The sequence below is a fragment of the Myzus persicae genome, unplaced genomic scaffold (assembly GCF_001856785.1).
Source record: "Myzus persicae strain clone G006 unplaced genomic scaffold, MPER_G0061.0, whole genome shotgun sequence".
Taxonomy (NCBI): Eukaryota; Metazoa; Arthropoda; class Insecta; order Hemiptera; family Aphididae; genus Myzus; species Myzus persicae.
This window is the reverse complement of record NW_019103547.1, coordinates 7,296-27,616: the sequence shown is the minus strand read 5'-3', so window position 1 is coordinate 27,616 and position 20,321 is coordinate 7,296. Positions and strand designations below refer to the sequence as shown.

The window sequence follows — 20,321 nt, the reverse complement described above, 5'->3', positions numbered from 1 at the left end:
CCGAAATTATTATGATTATAATACTTATAATCATTATTGGGAATATAACATTTGCTATGTTGCTAGAGGGTCAGGGAAAGAATAAAAAAAATACCGACATCCTCTTACGACGAAATCATTTCTATTTTTCTATAGAATGAATAATATGGTAGGTAGATATTTCAACCACTGTCCACTGCAGGCGCTAGTCCGAAAAAAAAATATATACCAATCATCACTAATCTACAGATTTCAAATTTTTGCTGATAACGTACTTCTTGATAATGGACTAAATAGCGACTCTCGTGTGGTGTTTTGTCAAATTATATATTTTATAGTTATCAAACGTGATTTTTCGAGATCATCGTAGCAAAGTGTTATAACTATTAACTTATAGTAATAAAGTAGTTATGAACATTTGATATCATTGTTTTTCAAGTTACATTGTAAATTAATTTTTTTTTTGTTAGAAACAACGATCTGAATTCGACTGCTGAACGTGCTGTTTCGATTGCTAACGTAAGGTCGATGTAGAGTATAGTATTATAATTTAAGTAATCTAAAATAGTGGTTTTCTATGTGAAATGATCCACGCTCAGATAATGTTGTATTATTATCGACCTACTGCTTTGCGTCTGGGTTCAAGTAGAAAACCAATGCACTAACTCTTAACAGAGTCTCTTAAGGTTTAACCGATCGCTGTTTAAAGATCCAGTCTGTTGTACTTCAGTTTAGTGGAATTTAATCATTATTAAATTGTATTTGACAGTTATCATTCAAGACCACAGAGACCCCAATTGCTTATAAAACATCTAAAATGTTTTAAATAAATAGCTGATAAGTGATAACATTGAATATATAATATGGATAGGTACTGCAATATTATATAAAAATATACATATTAATGTTGATGACAATATTATTGATTTTTAAATATCAATGTATCGTAAGATTACCCATTTTGTAATATTTACCTCTATCTCAAGACTACCAAAGTTTTTCACTCAGGACAGTTGTATTGGTTTTTAGGTATACGTATTGAATAATTCATAATTGTTATAATTCATGCAATAAATATGTATCAAGAATTTACTATTAATAATGCTTCTTCAATAGATCATATGATATAAATTACTAATACTCGTTTATTTGGTAGAATTATATGGACAATGATTAAGTTCTATGAGTAACAATAGATCCATTTTTTTTTTAAGTAATACATAAAATATTTGTTTTATTTAAAGTGTTTACTTTGTTATACTTAATATGTTAAATCATTTTATTATATTTAATTTTTAATATACTTAATTACATGAATGTTATTAAATATTATTAATTATATTTATTTGTTATCAATATTTTATGTCTCTAGTTTATTTATTTAATTGGTTTCATCTGTTTATATCATAGGGCATAGTTCTATAAACTTAGTTGTTACTTATTATACTCGTAAGTTTAATGTGTAATGTGTTTAAAGTTACAACATAAAAGATGATATTCTAATTTCTGATAAAATTTCTCGAGTAAATGTGAATATAACATTTTATATTTATGCTCTACAAAATATTCTTTCAAACTTTATTTTTATTATTGTTGGGCGGTTATTAAAATGTTTTATTTAATCAAAAACTGATTAAAAGTGATATGCCTACCAAAGAATATTATTTATAATTTTGATTTACATTTATGTTTTAGAAAATGTATATTTGGATTCAAAGTTGATAAGTTACACAAAGCACAAATGACTGGTGGAGAAGATGGGTTCTCAGTTTTGGGACATATTGCGTCAGGGCATTTGGGCTTCATTCACAGGAGGATGGTACTACGAACCAAAACACAGCATTTTTACCAATACATTCCATCTTTATTTATGGCTCATTTTACTCTGTTTACCATTTTTTATACATTTGGTAATCTAATTATTTTATTTTTCTCTATAAAACTATATATAATAATATCCTTTTTGTAAATTTGTTTTGAAGTATATATCAGAGATGTTTATATGGATACTGTATTCAAGTATTGTAAGTTTGATAATCACAATCATAAAACTTGTAAACTGGTCTTTGCATCACATGTTCGACACGACAGAATACATTGTTGAAGACACCAAAAAGAATAGAAGTTCAGAACTCGAAGGTCGCCGTCCTGCTCTTAGAGAACCAAACAAGTAATTATTTAAAAAGATTAACTAATTTTAATTATTTTTCATTATTAATTTTTTGATTAAATATGAGTTGAGTACAATTTTCAGCATATTATATTTGGCTACTGTGTTTAATATTTAAAATACAATGATAGTCCTGACTCAAGGTTGCACTACGCCAATACTAAACACTCATGATCATTATTTTTACTAATAGTATTAGTGTATTACATTTCTCTGTATAAATAGAAGTATACATGTTTTTCCTTTATTTACCGTTTGATTCATTCAACATATAACACACATTATTTCAAAAAGTATGAATATTTTTCTTACATAGTTTTAAGTTATTACAAAACAATATTGTAAAAAAAAAAATATTGTTTTAAAATTTTTTTATTCTGAAAAAGTTTCAAATTTTTGCATTTTTAAATGACAACATTCAGTATTGATTTCATTTTAAATTGCATGTATGATGTGTAGTTTATGTCTTTATGAATTATAAGTATTTAAAGTTTAGACACGGTCCACTCATAAAACTTTAAATACTTAGGTATAGCTTATAAACTACACATCCTAAATTCAATTTTCATGTATTATAAATCACGATGCTTAGAAAAATATTCTGCATTAAAATATGAAATTAAAACTGTGTATTGTCATTCAAAAAAGTAAAAAACTTATAAAACTAGGGATAAAAATTTAAAAATCTTGTTTTTTATGAACCAGAAACCATGTAATATTTTTTGAAATATTAAGCGATTCATGATAAAAGAATAACCGGATATTATATTATTTGATAGTTATGTACTTTATGTATGTAAGTTATGATTTTAAATATTATTAATTTTTGCTGTCGAGGTGTAAAATTCTAAAAGCTTAGTATGCCAATTTAACAAATTTTATATTAAATTTTCAGAGAAGATGAGGGTATTGAAATGCAGATCCTTAATTTGGGGGTCCGTAGAAATGACCCTTCAACATCTGGATACCACCGAAATGAACCAAGTACAAACCATGATTTAAAAAATTTACTTAAAATATTAAATTAATATTTTTAATTTTTATAGATGGGGGAAGGCAAAGTAGTTCTACTAGCACTGATTCTGGATTACATATCCATGAAAAAATTATTTGTGATTGGCCTATTAAAAGTTTAAGTAAGTCAACCATGGTAAAACTTTATTTTAACTTATTGTAATCATAATAATATTTATTTAGATAATCCACATTTTATTGATGATAAACCAGTAGAAGAAAATAGTAATAGACGTTATGACCGTGCAGGGTTACAAAGTTTTTCAGAAATATGGAAATCTCAAGAGGAACGAGGTCAAGACTTCATTACAGTATCTTCTGTTAGTTTGAAATATTAATATTGTATCATCTATGTAAAAGAATAATTATCATAGTTTAAATATATATTTGGATTAGGACTGCTTCCCAAATGAAAACAATGCATTAGCATTCAAGAGAGATCCAAAGTGTGCTAGTTCAGACTATTCTACATCTAGTGATGCGTTTACCAAAGATAAAGGTATAGAATCGTATAAGCTGTAAATTTTACTTTTTGAATAGTAAATATCTTACACATTTATAATATTAGATGTAGGAAGAACATCTAGTTACCAACTTGTTTTTACATCAAGTGATATTGACTACCCAATTGTTGAACACTGTGAAGAGCATTCTTCTAGTCATGGAATAATGCATACAACAATTGATAGTGATGATGATGAAGAAGCTGGTAGTAGATCACCTTTGTTAAATAGCCATGAAGAAAATTGGAAAAAAATATGTGCCGAAGTTAAAGGAATTTTTCATACTGAAAGTGATGTTGAAATTGCATTCATAGAAAAAAATAAACCTAAAGGTATGGAATATCTAATGATAATTTAAAATAACATGTTTGATGTTAGTTATATCTTCATGAAACTTAAACAGCTTTATTAATTATTTGAAAATATATTTTAATATATAATTGAATTGTATTTTGGATAAAAGATATTTATTTTTAATCAACATACTTGGGTAATTAATTTGTATGTAATATTGAAATACTCTAAAATTCTATATTTTTCATTAATATATCATACTTAATGAATATTTAATTGCTATTTTTAAACTAATTGTCAAGTTTTTTGATAATTATTTATTATATGTAATATACTATATGTATTACCCTTTTTTAATTTAGAAATTGAGTTAAAACCTCCAGTGGAATCACCAGAAACATTAGGTATTGATTGGTTATTTGAACACACGGAAAGTGAATCAGAATCTAGTGATATGAAAGGTAATTTTTATATTTAATATTGAATTTTAATCTCTCCTTAAATTTAAATATAAATCATAATTTTTAACATGCTGCACTAAGTAAGAAAAATGGAAAAAAATAGATCAATACCCTGGCATTTTACATTGTCTGATGATGACTATACCACTACTTCTGAAGATAACAATTCTAGTGAGTGTATAGACACACACGAAGGAGCTCTTATAATTCTATCATTCATCATTTATTACTCTATTTCTATGTATCCTTTTTTCGAAATGTATATTTAAAGTTTCTTTAATATTTTAGGGAATAAATCCGAATCAAAAGATGGAAGTAAAGAAGAAATTCAAGCTCCAACATCAATTGGATTTGAAAACATGGGCGCTATACCAAAAATAAAATCTGTTAAAGATGGTAAGATTTATTTCATATTTCACGTTATTAAATAATCTTTTATTTTTAAATTTAAATTTGTATCATTAATAAGTTATATTAATTTTAATTAATTTGATGATATTTTTTTTTTCAGTAAAAAAATCAAATAAAAAAAGAAAAGCCACATCAACTCCTCATTTAAGTGTTAAAAATGATTCAGATAGAAAAAGACATCGTAGAATTAATAAAAATAAATCCAATGGTAATAGAATTTATTTTTCTATAATACAAATTATACTTCAAGCCACTAGACTATTAGATTATGCAAGTCACTTGTGAATATATTTTACTGAGCTCTACCGTCTCAAGTCCTAATTTCCCCACTGTGTAATGACCAATGTGTGTAATTTTGATATCTATAGAAAACACGCAGACTAGTACTTCGGTTTGAAGGGGAGGGGGTGTACAAGAATAGATTTTATACAATTTTTGATGCAATATTTTTTTAAGTATTTAATACAATTTAATGTATTGTTTTAAATTAAGTTTAATTATTATTTAGTGAGGCCATACCAAAAAATTTTTTGTAATATGTCTGTAAAATTATCATAAGTTTAAATTTTAAAGCATTACAATTTTAATTTTTCAATATAGTTATTGATTTGTGATATAAAAAATTATACTAAATGTTTTAAAGTTAAAATTTGTTTTAAAATGAATTCCTTATTTAGCCATAAATTGTTTCTAACCTAACATTCAGCAAACATTATTTAATGCTTTTAACTCCCCCCCCCCCCCACTGAATTCATTTTAAAAATGCTGCTTACAATTTGAACTTTTGTTGCCATTATACATTACACAGTAATTTTCAGCATATTTATATTTTTAACAGAATCTAGAAGATGTTTATGTGACAAGATTAAAAGTGATATGGATTGTGGTACAGAATCTAAAAGCTATCCTACTGTTACTGATGAATGGATTGACAATAACACTCTTAGTAGACCTGATGCGTGAGTTCTACACATTTTCAAATTTGTATTTAATTTAACTATGTATATATTTTCTTGAGGTAATAACTATAATTTTTAAGTATTCTTATGACTGGAGGTGGCTTGTTGGAAAATTAAGGTTATTATTTAAGAAGTAACAAATGTACGTAAATATAGTTTATATGTCTATATGACATTATTCTTTATAAGTCTATAAGATGAAGGGCACCAATTTTTGTAGGTTATTTATTTAATTCATTTGATATTCAATTTACAATTCATCCTGAATTAGAGTTTGAAAGAGAAATGTGTAAAATATGTTGAAGTTATAAAGTGTTCGTTGGTACACAAAACTTTTCAATAATGCCAAGGGAATCAATTAATTTGTTAAAAACTTGTTGAGTAACATAAGATCACTTATGATTTTTCTGTTTTTTTTTAAAGAATTTAAGATGATATTCTGAGTATTTTTGTCTGTATTAAATTGCTTACAGCTTACAAATTTACAAAATTGATCTAGCACTTTTTACTTATTTTGAATTTCTACATTTAACACTGGGCACCAGTATAACGATGTTTGTAAGATCATGAAAGCAGTTAAGTTTAATTCTTTAGTCTTGTACTGATATTTGTTTAGCTTTGTTGCTAACAATATAACATATGTGTTCCTTAAAATATGGCTCGCTATCTAAAATAACTTCAAAGTCTTGCATTGAATGTATGTTCAATCACATTTTAACGGAGAAGAATGTACTGTCTTTTTCTTTTGAATGTATTTTTTTTAAATTTTATTGGAATATCTTTCTATGTCTGTCATTAATTTTATACCTATTGATGAAGTCGTCTTGTAGATGACTGCAATCAGGATTGCTTGCTTATGTATATTAGGTATTAATTTCATGTCTACTTATAATTCCATGAGACAATTCTCAGACACAAAATCATTTAAGTATAAATTGAATAGATTTGCTGGTAAAAGTCGGCGATGAGGACATCCTAAAGTTGCATGAATAGGTTTAGAAAGTGTTTTATTGATTTTACATAATTTCCTCTGTCGCTTAAACAGTATTTGAACCAATTGATAGAATATTTCCATTTTTGACCTATAGATTGAAGTTTTTGGTAAAGTATTTTGTGATTAACTTGATCATTTACTTAGCTTAAGTCTGTATATTCTATCTACTTATTTGTTATAAATACATGTTTTGTTAATGGAATTGATGGATTGGAAAAGGTTGGTGACTGTTAATCTGCCTTGCTGAGAAGCTATGTTGGTTTATAATGTTTATATTTATAATTTATTTTAGATCTAGTTTTAATTTATTTATAACTAGTTTTTCAAATAATTATGTGAATTGATTTAAAATAATAATAGGTTGGTAATTATAAGCATTTCATTTTGATCTGCTTTTATGTAAAGGTGTAATATTTGGAAAAATGTCTAGTGTAATTAGTTGATTGAAATGCAATGGTAATATTAGACTTTTAGACCATAGTTATCTACTAAGCTAAACAGAGGCACTAAAGAAAAAACATTAGAACCAATGCATAATATGAATGATAAGTAATTTGAAGAGGCTTGATGTCAAGTTTTATTTAATGCACTATTTTAAAGTCGAATTCCTGTTATTGTTGGATCTGTTGTTGTATATAATGATGTTTGTCTACTTGTAAATAGCTGTTTAATTTATTCTTTGGAAGGAGTTATAAAATAAATAAATAAAATATTTTAACTTATAAAATATATAGTTGCAAAGCTAAATGATTTATATTTGGTTATAACTGACATTACAGAATGACTACATTAAATGTGAATGAAGGTGCTTCTTCCTCTGCTGGTTCTCATAATGAACTAAGTTCCCTTCTTCCCACAAGTTCCGAACCAGCTATCGCCCCAACAACTGAAACACAACAGAAAAATCAAAGTTTGATGACTGTGAAAAATGAAGTTGTTTTAGATCATATTAGTGATGTTTTTCCTGGCCGAGTAGAAAACAGAAGTAGATTGAGACAACGTCAATTTAGGTAAACATATTTTATTACTGTTACAGTAAAACCTGGCAAAATCATCACCAGTAAGGAATATTTTTTTAAAAAATTGTTTGTTATTCACTATTTGTTTCTTCTCTTTGACCCATGTGTAACATTCCCAATTTTTGATCAGCAGAAACAGACTTGTGTTGTTAGTGTATATTAAAATTTAGAATTAATTGGCCTAAAATAAAAATTTACTTTAAAGTTAAGAACATATGCTTATGAAAGCGTAAGTTGATTCTTTTTTATTATTTTAATGTGAAATATGATAAATAAATTGTAATATTTTACATATTCATAATTTGTATGACAAATTAAATAGTGTAAAATATCCAACGTACAACATAGATAATGTTCTTTACTTTAAGTTTGATAGTACGAGTAGGTCAATTAACTCTAATACTGAAGTTAATAACATAAGGTTGATTCTGCCGAACACAAATATATTGTTTTTGTGTCTGAGAGAGAATACAAATACTAACTTGACATCCTTTTAAAAAACTAGTAATAATTACAATTTTAAATAAAACTATTTTCCCAGTACTAGGCATCGAATGAGAACTCGTGAAGCATATAGTTCACCATTCTTACAAGCTGCAGATGGTGTCAATTTTGCTGCTTGTCCTGAAGATACATCAGAAGGGTTTGTACAAAAATACTTTTATTTTAAATACTGATTAATGAACATGTACAATATATCAACTTATTCATGTCTACAGATCTGTACATTTTTTTCGTGATGAAAATGGACGTTGGATGACTTATACTTTTAATAAAGATATTATGTTAAATAATAATTCTTCAATAATTAAACCATTCCCAAATTTGCCATCAACGTCACGGAGGGATGATTCTACAGATGATCTTGTTTTTAATCACTCACCCGTAAGATTATTTCCCCGTCCTATTCGTAATTATGAACAACAATTAGAACATGAAGATCCTTACTGGGTACAAAGTCAACCTCAGCGTTACCGTCACTTCAACATTTCGCCAATAATTTCGCCAGTTGAAGAAAGCTTGGAACACGAACATGAAAATATCAGACCAGATTATCAAGATGAGTTCCCAGTAATACCACGGCAGTTGCGCTTTGATCTTCTTGATCCTAGTGTTGGATTTCCTAAACCCAAACGATATTATCTATACACGCCAGTCAAGAAAATGTGTTTCAAAGTTCACTTTGATCGTCTGGCGTTATTAACTGCCATTGATCGTAATCCAACATTACTGGAACTATTTATCACCATTATTCTTGCTACATCAGTTGCTGTATTGGGTGCTCTTGTCTTGTACTTTAAATTCTACAGAGATATTCATGCTTTTGTTTTCTGTTTCGTTATGGCTGGCTGTCAGTATTCATTAGTGAAATCTGTACAACCTGATGTGGCATCTCCTACACATGGTTTTAACAAAATTGTAGTGTATAGTCGTCCAGTTTACTTCATACTGTTCTCATCCATACTTCTTCTAACACACATTCAACTAAACTCTGGCCGGACATTTTACCAACTCAAATTCTATGGATTCACTTTGCATATTTTATATATATTAGAAAATATTCGCGATTTCTTATCAAACTTTTTACTATTCTTACCAATTGCTTTTAGTTTGGGATTATTGCCTCAAGTTAATACTTTTTTTATGTATACCCTGGAACAAATTGATATACATTTATTCGGAGGTAACGCTACCAGTTCACTTAAAGCATCAGCATATTGTGTATTAAGAAGTTGTTTGGCTGTGTCTATTTTATATGGATTTGCATATGTGGCATTAAACGATTGGTCTGGATCATCAAGAAATGTGTTTTTCTCCTTGTTCTGTGCATTGCTCACTGCCATATCTTATCACTTAAGTCGCAGCTCTAGTGATCCAGCTCCTATATTAAATGTTCTAAAAACATATTTGTGGCCCAATGAAGATATATTTTCTAGACCTGATGTGGAATGTCCTAGACCAAAAAAAGAAACGAAAAAATCAAAGAATAAGGGCTCTGAACAAAAAGAAGGTGAATGTGAAGAACAATTGAAGTCTGGTAAATATCACTTTAAATAACTAGTGTTTAAGAAATCATAAATTATACAACTAACAACATAACAATGTTTTTAATATGTTTAGAATTCGATGATGAAATTGAAATTCAAGACAACTGGCCAAAACAGTTACAAGATACAATAAATGCAAGATTGAAGACTGATTTAATTTTTTGTCCAATCATTGGTCTTATTGTTTTTGCTATTCATTCTAGCAATATTTTCTCAGCTTTACAACCAGAATTAAATCCAGTAAGCAATTTATAATCTCAATATTTTAAATTTAAATAATACTGCAAAATAGAAATTAAATAATATAACATGTTTAATCTTAACAGTAAAGTGATAACAAATTTTACATTTTTTTATTTAACGAGTCCTGCATGTCAATAATATATATTTTTTTAAACTATATAAGTAAATTAATATACTTGTAGTTGGCTATAAGTAGAGCAATATCAATTATCAAATTCAAAATGTATAAAAACAATACCATACTTGCTAACTGCTAAGATAAATTATAGAAACATAATAATAACAGACATACTAATCTGAACAATGAAAAATTATTTGATTTACTTTGTATTAATTAGCTTACAATTTACAGGTAATGTGGTGTACTACTTTCAGTATTGGATTTATTCTACACTATATAATACCTCAATTGCGAAAGCAGTTGCCTTGGTTGTGCGTTGCTCATCCCATATTAAAGCCATCTGAGTATAATCAATATGAGGTTAAACAACTGGCCAAAATCATGTGGTTTGAAAAAGTAAAGTCATCATTCATTCTTTAGAAAATTATTTTTACACAATTTATATTGAGCAAGTATCGAAAAAAATTATTGCCCACTAAATATGTTTTAATATCTATTATAGGTTTATGTATACTTATGTTTCTTTGAAAGAAATGTTCTATATCCACTGATGTTTATTGGCTGTTTGACATCTGACAGTGTAATTGTTGTAACAAAACTGGGAGTTCTATTAGGTTCTTTGGTTTTATCAGTATGTGCACTTAAATGTTTGAGATGCTCATTTTCACAACAATCCAACCAGTATAACATACTAGCATTTGCAGTACTGTTTTTTCAATTGGACTATGTAAAATGTTCTGAAACTTTCATTGTTGACTACTACCTCACTGCTATTGCCTATGATAAAATCTATGAGTTTCTACTTAAGGTAATTTATTTTAATTAGCCTTATATCTGTTTTCTATAGTAATAATTTACCTTTTTTTTTTACTTTAGTTGCAATTTGTCATTACATACATTGCACCATGGCAAATAACTTGGGGCTCGGCTTTTCATGCTTTTGCTCAACCGTTTTCTGTTCCTCATTCTGCAATGATGTTTCTTCAAGCATTTTTGTCTGCAGCGATTTCAGCGCCGCTTTATCCATTTTTAGGTAAATATTAAACTACAAAGTCTCTAAATTATAATAGAAAGTAGTAAATCATATAAAGTATTTATTGTTATTTATTGTTTTTATTATTTTATTTAGGGAGTGCTATATTTTTAACATCCTATGTACGGCCCATTAAGTTTTGGGAGCGAGACTATAACACCAGACGAGTTGATCATACAAACACCAAATTGTCATCACATTTAGAACGAAATCTTGGCGCAGATGATAATAATCTTAATTCAATATTTTATGAACACCTCACCAGATTACTACAACATACTCTTTGTGGTGATCTTAAATTAGGCCGTTGGGGTAATGTGTCACAAGGCGACTGTTTTGTCTTAGCATCTGATTATTTGAATTGTTTGGTTCACATCGTTGAAATGGGAAACAATTTGGTCACTTTTCAAATACGTGGACTTGAGTTTCGCGGTACTTATTGCCAGCAAAGAGAAGTAGAAGCGATATCTGAAGGTGTTGAAGACAATGATGGTATGTATTATAAAATCTTACAATTAATGTTAATATTAAGTAGAATTATATATGAATAAACATTCTTGTTAATCTGAAAGCTGGCCATAAAGAAGACAAGTTCATCTGATTTATTCTAAGTAGAATGTAGATATATTCATGTTTTATTCTTTGTTTCTTTGTGGTATTGCCAATGTCAGTTGGTGGGGATAGAAGAAAAAACTAGGTAGAACTATTTTTTACATATTTTTATGTACAAATGGTTGGCTTATGACTATTTGCATAATTTGTAGTACCTATACAAATATTTTATTACAGGATGTTGTTGCTGCGAGCCTGGACATTTTCCTCACATTTTGTCTTTAAATGCTGCTCTTGGTCAACGTTGGCTTGCTTGGCAAGTAGTAGCAGCCAAATATGTTGTTCAAGGATATAGTATATCAGATATTAATGCCTCATCAATGTTACAAGTATTTGACTTTCGAAAAGTGTTGGTTAGCTATTATATAAAGGTGATCTTCTTATAATTATATTAAAATAGCGTATATGTATTTAGCTTATTATACTTAAATGTATTTTTATGTGTGTGTTTTATTTTAGAGTATTATATATTATGCTATACGATCACCAAAACTTCAACAATGGCTAGCGTCAGATGAGATAAAAGAAGGATTAAAACCAACATTGAGCAAGAGTTTTGTGGATCTTGACCCAGTTTTTAATATAAATATTGATGAAGACTTTGACTTACTTTCATGTGGTGTTACCCGCAACAGTTTCTGTTCATTTTATTTGGAATGGATACGATTTTGTGCTTTCCAAACAGAAAATGTAAGTTTTAAAAAGAAAACAGGGAATTCTATTTGATGTGTAATATTTGTTGAGTGTACCTCATCATTGAGTGAGTGATGGAAGTCTAAAATTTTAATTTAATAATAAATCATTGCATGCAAAATAATTAGTGTGAGCCTGCACTCTGTTCAAAATAATATCATGACTCGGCCGTTGAGTTGTTCCAAAGCACTGGTCTGACTCGTCAACTTGGTAGGGGAAGTGGCTAACAACGCATCTGACCGCCGCCGGGTCATGATTTTATTTTGAACAGAGTATGTATTTCTATGACAATATTTTATAGTTTATTTATATTGTACTAGCTGGTTTGCCCTTGCCAAAGATTTGGCTTTTTTCTTCCATAAATATATTTATTAAAAAATGTTAATATTAATATTTATGATATCAATATAATATACAACCAATGGCATCCCTGTAAATAAACAAAACAAATATTCTAAAATATTTTTTATTTTTAAAATAAATTTATGCGTGAGCTATCCTTTAGCCACCTATAGGGGTTGAAATAAGAGCTATGAACCCTCTTCAAGTCTCAAGGAATCTATAAATATATAATTTTTATTGAAAACGTTCCAGTAGTTTTTGAGTCTATTAAGTTCAGATAAACCATCATGGGTAAGAAATATATTGACTAAATATCAAAACTATAAATGAAAATTATTTTATAAAATCATTATAACAACTAATAACCACTGACAATCTTTTATAAGAAAACAAATGTATAGAACAATTTCATGGGAAAAAGGCCTTAAGTTTTCCTATATTTTCCAATTTTTCTTTCCATAAAAACCATCTCGTGTATTCTATTAACCATATATATTACAAATAGTTTACTAAATAATATAGTAGTAAGTTTAAATAACCATAAATAAGAATTTTTTAGTCAAGATCACAAATAGGCTGAGTCAACAAAATATGCATATTATTCTTTATATTTTCAGATTCGAAAAATTGTTATTGATAAAGGTAAAGATTCTTTATTGGTATCATTATGCTTTGCACTCAGCTTACTGGGAAGACGATCACTAGGGTTAGCATCACACACTACTATGTCAAGGTATGTAAACATTTATCATCTAATAATTATTTTTAATTTATGTATCAATTAATTTTTTAGTGTCGAGTTTTTCCTCTATGGTCTCCATGCCCTCTTTAAAGGAGATTTCCGTATAACATCAACAAGAGATGAGTGGATATTTGCAGATATGGACTTGATGCGTAAAGTATTAGCTCCAGCAATTAGGATGTCGTTGAAACTTCATCAGGTGTGTGATATTCATTTAAGATATTAAAAAATATATTAATTAATACACCAACTTATTTTTGTGTATAGAATCATTTTATGGTTCCTGATGAATATGAAGATCCAGCTGCCTTGTATAACGCTATAAGCTACCATCAACGAAACTTAGTGATATCACACGAAGGAGATCCTGTTTGGAGAAATGCTGTTTTGTCTGGAATGCCATCATTACTTGCTTTAAGGTAAATTAACATTTTATTAATATTCAAATTCTTTTCATTCTGGTGTAAGTCATATTTTGAAATATTAAGTAATGTTTATACATGCATATGTGTTATTGATATGTTAAAATGGTCTACCATCCTTAATTATAATAATAACATATAGGTGATAGTAAAAATATATTTAATTAAAATAGTATTTTGGTAATAACAATTATAATTATTATTTTGCTAATTGTAAACAAAATCAAAATCAAAACGAACCAAAATTCTAATAAACCTTGGCATATCACTTGTGATAAGTTTTTGAATGACATGCACTTTGTCTTACCTATATAAGGTTAAAGTTAATGACAATCTCTTTTCTTAGCCAGGTGCCAGCACTGTTAACTTAATGCTAAGTACACGTTTATCGAATATTGATTTAATATTCAATATCTTTAAGATCTCATTGATCATATATTTATATCCAGGTACCATTCAGTTATAAAGATAGAATAATAACTGATTGCAAGAAAAGTTCAAAACATTTTTGTAAATTATGTTTAGGGGAAAAGGGGGGGGGGACTCTATGTCTTAAGTGTGTGCGGTTGGGTAGCTCAATGGAAGAGTGAGGTTCAAGAGTTGATGACTGGGTTCAATTCCCGGTCTGCCGGCCTGATTTTCCAGACAGAAGTAAACATTTTTATCAATACTTCAAAACAAAAAATAAAAAAATACACTAGTCCTTGTTCACATTTGCCATTTTAGCTTGGCCATATTAACTTACTTAACTAAAACCGAATTAACTAAATTAACTAGAGTGGTGTGGCCCGAGCGAATCTTAAACCAATCCGTACCATACATATATTTTATTATTATTATTATTTAAGTGTCGTTTATTTTTTGAATTTACGTATATTAAACTAAACTATTTTATTTAATAGGCATATAATGGATGAAGGTTCCGATGAGTATAAAGTAATTATGTTGAACAAACGGTTTTTAAGTTTCCGTGTTATAAAAATAAACCGCGAATGTGTTCGTGGTCTTTGGGCAGGGCAACAACAGGAATTAGTTTACCTTAGGAATCGTAATCCTGAACGTGGTAGTATTCAAAATGCCAAACAAGCTCTACGAAACATAATAAATTCATCGTGTGACCAACCTATTGGTTATCCAATTTTTGTTTCACCATTAACTACTTCTTATGCTGAAACCAACGAACAATTATCATCACTTGTAGGCGGATCAATAAGCTTGGGAAAGATAAAAAAATCTATCATTAGAGTATGGTCAAGGTAAGTTTAATATAACTATTTAAATATTAAATTTTATTACTTATATTTTTGTTTTCCATTTAGATTAAAAAGTAGATGTGTTGAGGGTTGTTCCAGTGGAAGTTCATTACAGTCACACGATGAAGGTGGATTCGGACATGAGGGTGTGTACGCTATGACACAGTTTAATAGGCATTCCGGATATGGCACCAGAACACCAGGAAGTCAGTCAATTGAAATGAGTGGAAGTGGAAGTGGAGTAGGTGGTAGCATCAGCAGCAGAAGTGGTGGTACTAGAGGTAGTACTGCTAATGTAGCTGGCAAACCAAGTTCTGCTGGTTTGGCCAACTTGGCAGGACTGTTATCATCGTCACAGTCACCAATCACCAGTTCACCTCAAGCATCTGTCGACAGCAATCCTAATGATAATTCTCCGATGCATCACAAAGTTTTGGTAGGATTATTAAATAGTGTTCACAATGTTCTTAACAATTTATGACTCATCAATGTTAAAACTTTAATGTTTAATAGATTCTGGATCCATTGCAAGTGTACGATGCTATAAACTTGGGCCGTAGAATAGATGTTGTTTGGCCAGATGAAAAAATGCGAATAAGGGGTGGTCGGAGTCATTGGAAAGATTGGTTACCAGAAAAGGGAATGGAAGGATTGGTAATGCATTGCATTTGTACTATAATATGTTTATATTAATAATTGGCTATCTATATTACCCAACATCACCCAGGGCAGTGCCGCAACTAAGGTTAATAGGGCCGAGGTGCAATACCAAATAATAGGGCCCCTTACTTACCAACATTTTACAACATTTTTTCATAAAAAATATATTTATATACAGTGAAACCTCTGAATAGCGGACACTCTTGGTCACCAACATTTTGTCCGTTATTCGGAGGTGTCCGTTATTCAGAGGGGATACATTTTTGAAATTTATTTGTATAATAATGTACTATGTATGTAAATATACATATATGTAATGTTTTTACTTATTATTTATTGTAAGTTATTACATTTTTATATTTTTACGAATTACATATTATTATTTAAAGTATATTTTTACAATCAAAATCAAAAATTATTATTTAATATTTATCATTACATTTTTACCAAAAGTTCTTTATCAATCACACTGCCTTCACATTTTCTTAGTTTCGTTAATTTTCGTTCTTCATTTCCATTTTCAACCCACGCTTTATAAATTTCTTCTGTGTTAGAAACAATATCCGCGATCTGTGTTTTTCCAACTTGAAACTTTTCTGCGAGTACACGAATTCCTACGTTTCCGTTGTTTTTATGGTAATCTAAAATAATGTGTATATAAACGTTAAGTATCCACCACAATTTAAATTTATTTTTAACTAAAAAAATACAAATTTACATTAGATAAAAACATTTACATTACAAAAATAATAACTTATTTATAATATTAAAATTACTTTAAAAATTTTTTTTTTCTGCTTTTTTGATTGGCAAAGTCAATAATTAATTTTTCTACATCAAGTTCTTCAGTGCGAGCTCTTTCTATATTTAATATACTTGTGTTTGTTAGTTGGTCTTGAGATATCGAGTTTCTTAAATAGTTTTTAATCAGTTTAAGTTTAGAAAATGACCGTTCGGCCGATGCTACAGTCACTGGTAAACTTAAAAATATAATACAAGATGTAACAACTTCACTATACAAAGATGATAGGTCGTTTTCTATTAAATATAAACATAATTCTTTAATTGTTTTCATATCAGTGTTTTTTATAAATTCCTTTAAAGATAGAACTTGACTAGTTAAATCGGAAGTTACGTCAGTTTTGTAAAACTGAATAAAATCATAGCATGATTTTACTATTTCTGCTTCATTTAATTTTATTATATTTGGTGGCAATAAAAAATTAAAAGTATTTGATACTACTTTAAGTCCTTTAAAACGATCTTCGAGTTGAAATAAAGCAGTATCAACTAATGATAAAAAAGTGTCTGCTAGATTTCATAGTTTCATTTTCATCACTAAAAATTATGTCCGAAGGAAAGTTTATTGACGGTTTGCAAGGACCATATGATAGAATTTGTTTTTTCAAATTAGAACTGATTGTGATATTTTGAAAATGTCCTCTATCTGTTGGAAACTCCAACTTTAAATCCAATTCACCAACTAATCATATGCAAATTAAAAAAAAAAATTTTTAAATTTCTAGAATAGGTACTATAATAATTTTAACTAATTGATATATTCCTGGTTTATTAAAAATAAACTATTACTGATTCTGCTTTAACTGGTAACATGATTGTTGCAACAGAACATAATATATATTTTATTTATAGAGTATAGACATTAGACACATATTATTATCTATATTATTTTCTAATTTACTATGTAATAATTTTAAGTCTTTTTCAATTATTTAAAGAGGGCCCCTTTGGGGCCCTCTAAATTCTCTGCTGGGGGTGCAATGCACCCCCTGCACCCCCGGTAGTTGCGGCACTGACCCAGGGTAAAAATGAACAAATATAAATGAAATATATAGCTTGGTGTATTTCCGTTTGAGTATAAAACTATACCTCAGATTGCGAGCAAGTTGGTGTCTCAGTATACTTTGCTTTATGGATAGATATGTATGGCTGTGCTTGGTGTATTTCTACAGAATGTTATTTTGAATAAAAGATTTTCTTGCCAGTGACAGTCAAATTGACAAATATTAACTAGCTGATTTTTCCTTTGGTATAACCAATGGAGACCGCATAAATAAACAACAAAATTCAGTTTTCAAATTTTATCGATAAAATTCATGTGTGACCTGCTGTATATGGGTTAAATTCTGGTGTAAAACTTGACTTGGCCGTTTGAAGATTAAACTATTCTCATTTGAAAAAAATGTATTATTAACTAAAGAGTATTTCATTTTCTTATAACATTGAAGTATATGATAAATATAATTTTTTAGATATAGATTGTTTATTAAAACTTGTTTTTTACAAATTAAGGTGGTGCATCAATGGGTTCCAAATCACCGTGACTTATCAAAGAGATCTCACGTTGATAAAACTATAGTACTGCTCAAGATTGACGAACGTTACGTGCCTATAGCTGAAGCCGGTATATTAGATTTAGGAGCTGAAGTTGCTTGAACATTTTTGGTGTATGGCTTACATTATTTGACTGATTTGTTTTGGAGGTAATTTTAAAACTCAAATGTTACAAGCACACTTGCTTGGTAATAGCATTAGTCTTCCTCGATACTACGAAAAAAGTATTCTGTCTCCTTGTAAACGTACAAGTGTATATTGTGTCCTACAACAATTTTCTCGGGAAAAAAACGCTAGTACATGTTATATACAATATTTAAAAATCTTTTTAATGTAATTTTGTATTTTTATTGTTTTTTTTTATATATACCTATATATATATATATATATATATATGTGTATTTTGTTTTGTAAATATTAGATGAAAATGATGTAAATTTTAAACGTTAGATAAAAATGTTCCTCGTTTAAATGATCATTTTGTGATGCAAAATATTTGTTGTTAACATACATATTTGAACAAACTATATATGAATAACTATTATAATAAATTTATTTTAATAAGTGTATATTTCAATTATATTTTAGTGGTCATTTATATATTATGTTCCATGGTTTCATCAACATGACATGATATTTACCTAAGTACCTAACACTATTGAATCTAGGTCAATTGCACTCATCAATTTTTGGAATAGTGGACAATAGCCACCTGTATGAAGACAATTCCCATATATAACTTGTAATGATCATTTGGCTGTACGTTAAGCTTATTTTTTCAGTTATGTCAACTTATACAAGGAATCATGCATTCAATTTTCAAGCGTTAGGTTCTAAAATCAAACATTTTATGAATTTTGATAACGAAAAATGATTTGAACATCTTTAGAGGACGCCATACACGAATGTGTTGTATTTGTCTTACAAACTTACAACCTGGCAAATTTTACGTTCACAATAATATATAGATTTTAATCTGAAATGTATATAATTAGAATAAGATGACCCTTATAAAATTTAAAAGTTAGATTATTATCTAGGACATCTTTAAGACTTTATTATATCATAATTTTAAGTGAGTTATGAGTATTTTAAAATTTTAAATTGTCTGTACATCTTATAATGTAAATAACAAATGCAATAACACATGTGGATGTGGCGTCCTCTTAATAATATTAATAATATTATGTTTACTTTAAATCCTACAAACAACCTTAACTTCAGATTTGTTTATCTGCATAATATATATCTGAAGTTTTAGAATATTATACGAGAATGTTCTAAACATTAATGTTTGAAAATTTAAAAATGTTTATGTGAATGTCCAAATGTTGTGAGTAGAATCTCATAAAATAAGACAACAAGGAATCCAAACACTCATGAAAACCATATCAATCTATTAACATTAAAGACTGATTAAACAAGAGTTAAATTATAGAGAAAAAAAATTGAAGGGGGGCATGGGCGCCCGCAGGCAAATACGATTAAGGGATCAAAAAAAAAATTATAAAAAAATTGGATAGAATTCAATTCTAAAAATTAAAATTGGAAGGGGAACATAGGCGCCAACGGGCAAATGCGTTTTGAGAATCAAATAAAAAAAGAAAATATGAAAAAAAGTGCATTAAAGACTGCAGTCTACAATATCAGTATTACTAAACTCATAGCGTTATTTAAATAATTATATCATGAGAAAATGAATATTTTAAGGAACCACCTGGTTATCAAAATTTAAAAAAATGTGAATAAAAAGTTGAACTAGAGTTAAATTATAGAAAAAAAGATTTGAAGTGGGGGAAAGGGAGCCCGCAGGCAAATGCATTTTGAGAATCAAAAAAAATAAAAATATGAAAATATGTGCATTAAAAACAAAATTAAAGACTGCAATCTAAAATTACCAAATAATAAATCGAAAATGCTATTCAAATTCATTAATTGATCAAACAATGGTAATTTAGATTAAACCGGCCGGTTATAAAAATTTAAAAAATGT

General features: G+C 28.4%; 2 protein-coding genes across 4 annotated transcripts; one reads left to right on the top strand and one right to left on the bottom strand.

Moving 5' to 3' along the window:
* The first annotated feature begins 282 nt into the window (after window positions 1–282).
* On the top strand, window positions 283–18,620 carry LOC111034715 (pecanex-like protein 1). 3 transcript variants are annotated; one of them, XM_022316048.1, is made up of 30 exons: window positions 283–498; window positions 1,675–1,889; window positions 1,962–2,149; window positions 3,045–3,133; window positions 3,196–3,285; window positions 3,347–3,483; window positions 3,560–3,662; window positions 3,732–3,998; window positions 4,323–4,421; window positions 4,503–4,592; window positions 4,710–4,817; window positions 4,933–5,040; window positions 5,671–5,791; window positions 7,565–7,795; window positions 8,346–8,447; window positions 8,524–9,842; window positions 9,926–10,092; window positions 10,448–10,612; window positions 10,719–11,024; window positions 11,093–11,249; window positions 11,346–11,741; window positions 12,039–12,232; window positions 12,321–12,551; window positions 13,514–13,629; window positions 13,690–13,837; window positions 13,906–14,057; window positions 14,963–15,316; window positions 15,380–15,749; window positions 15,827–15,967; window positions 18,287–18,620. In XM_022316048.1, the coding sequence occupies exons 2-30, from the start codon at window positions 1,737–1,739 to the stop codon at window positions 18,428–18,430; spliced, it is 6,246 nt and encodes a 2,081-aa protein (XP_022171740.1). In that variant the 5' UTR covers window positions 283–498; window positions 1,675–1,736; the 3' UTR covers window positions 18,431–18,620. The 3 variants fall into 3 exon arrangements, with proteins under 3 accessions (XP_022171740.1, XP_022171742.1, XP_022171741.1); XM_022316049.1 differs by lacking the exon at window positions 283–498 and adding an exon at window positions 1,450–1,508; XM_022316050.1 differs by lacking the exon at window positions 4,503–4,592.
* Window positions 16,451–18,280, bottom strand: LOC111034716. The gene is made up of 2 exons (XM_022316051.1): window positions 16,750–18,280; window positions 16,451–16,614 (listed from the first exon to the last, which is right to left on the bottom strand). The coding sequence occupies exons 1-2, from the start codon at window positions 17,046–17,048 to the stop codon at window positions 16,605–16,607; spliced, it is 309 nt and encodes a 102-aa protein (XP_022171743.1). The 5' UTR covers window positions 17,049–18,280; the 3' UTR covers window positions 16,451–16,604.
* Window positions 18,621–20,321: the final 1,701 nt, after the last annotated feature.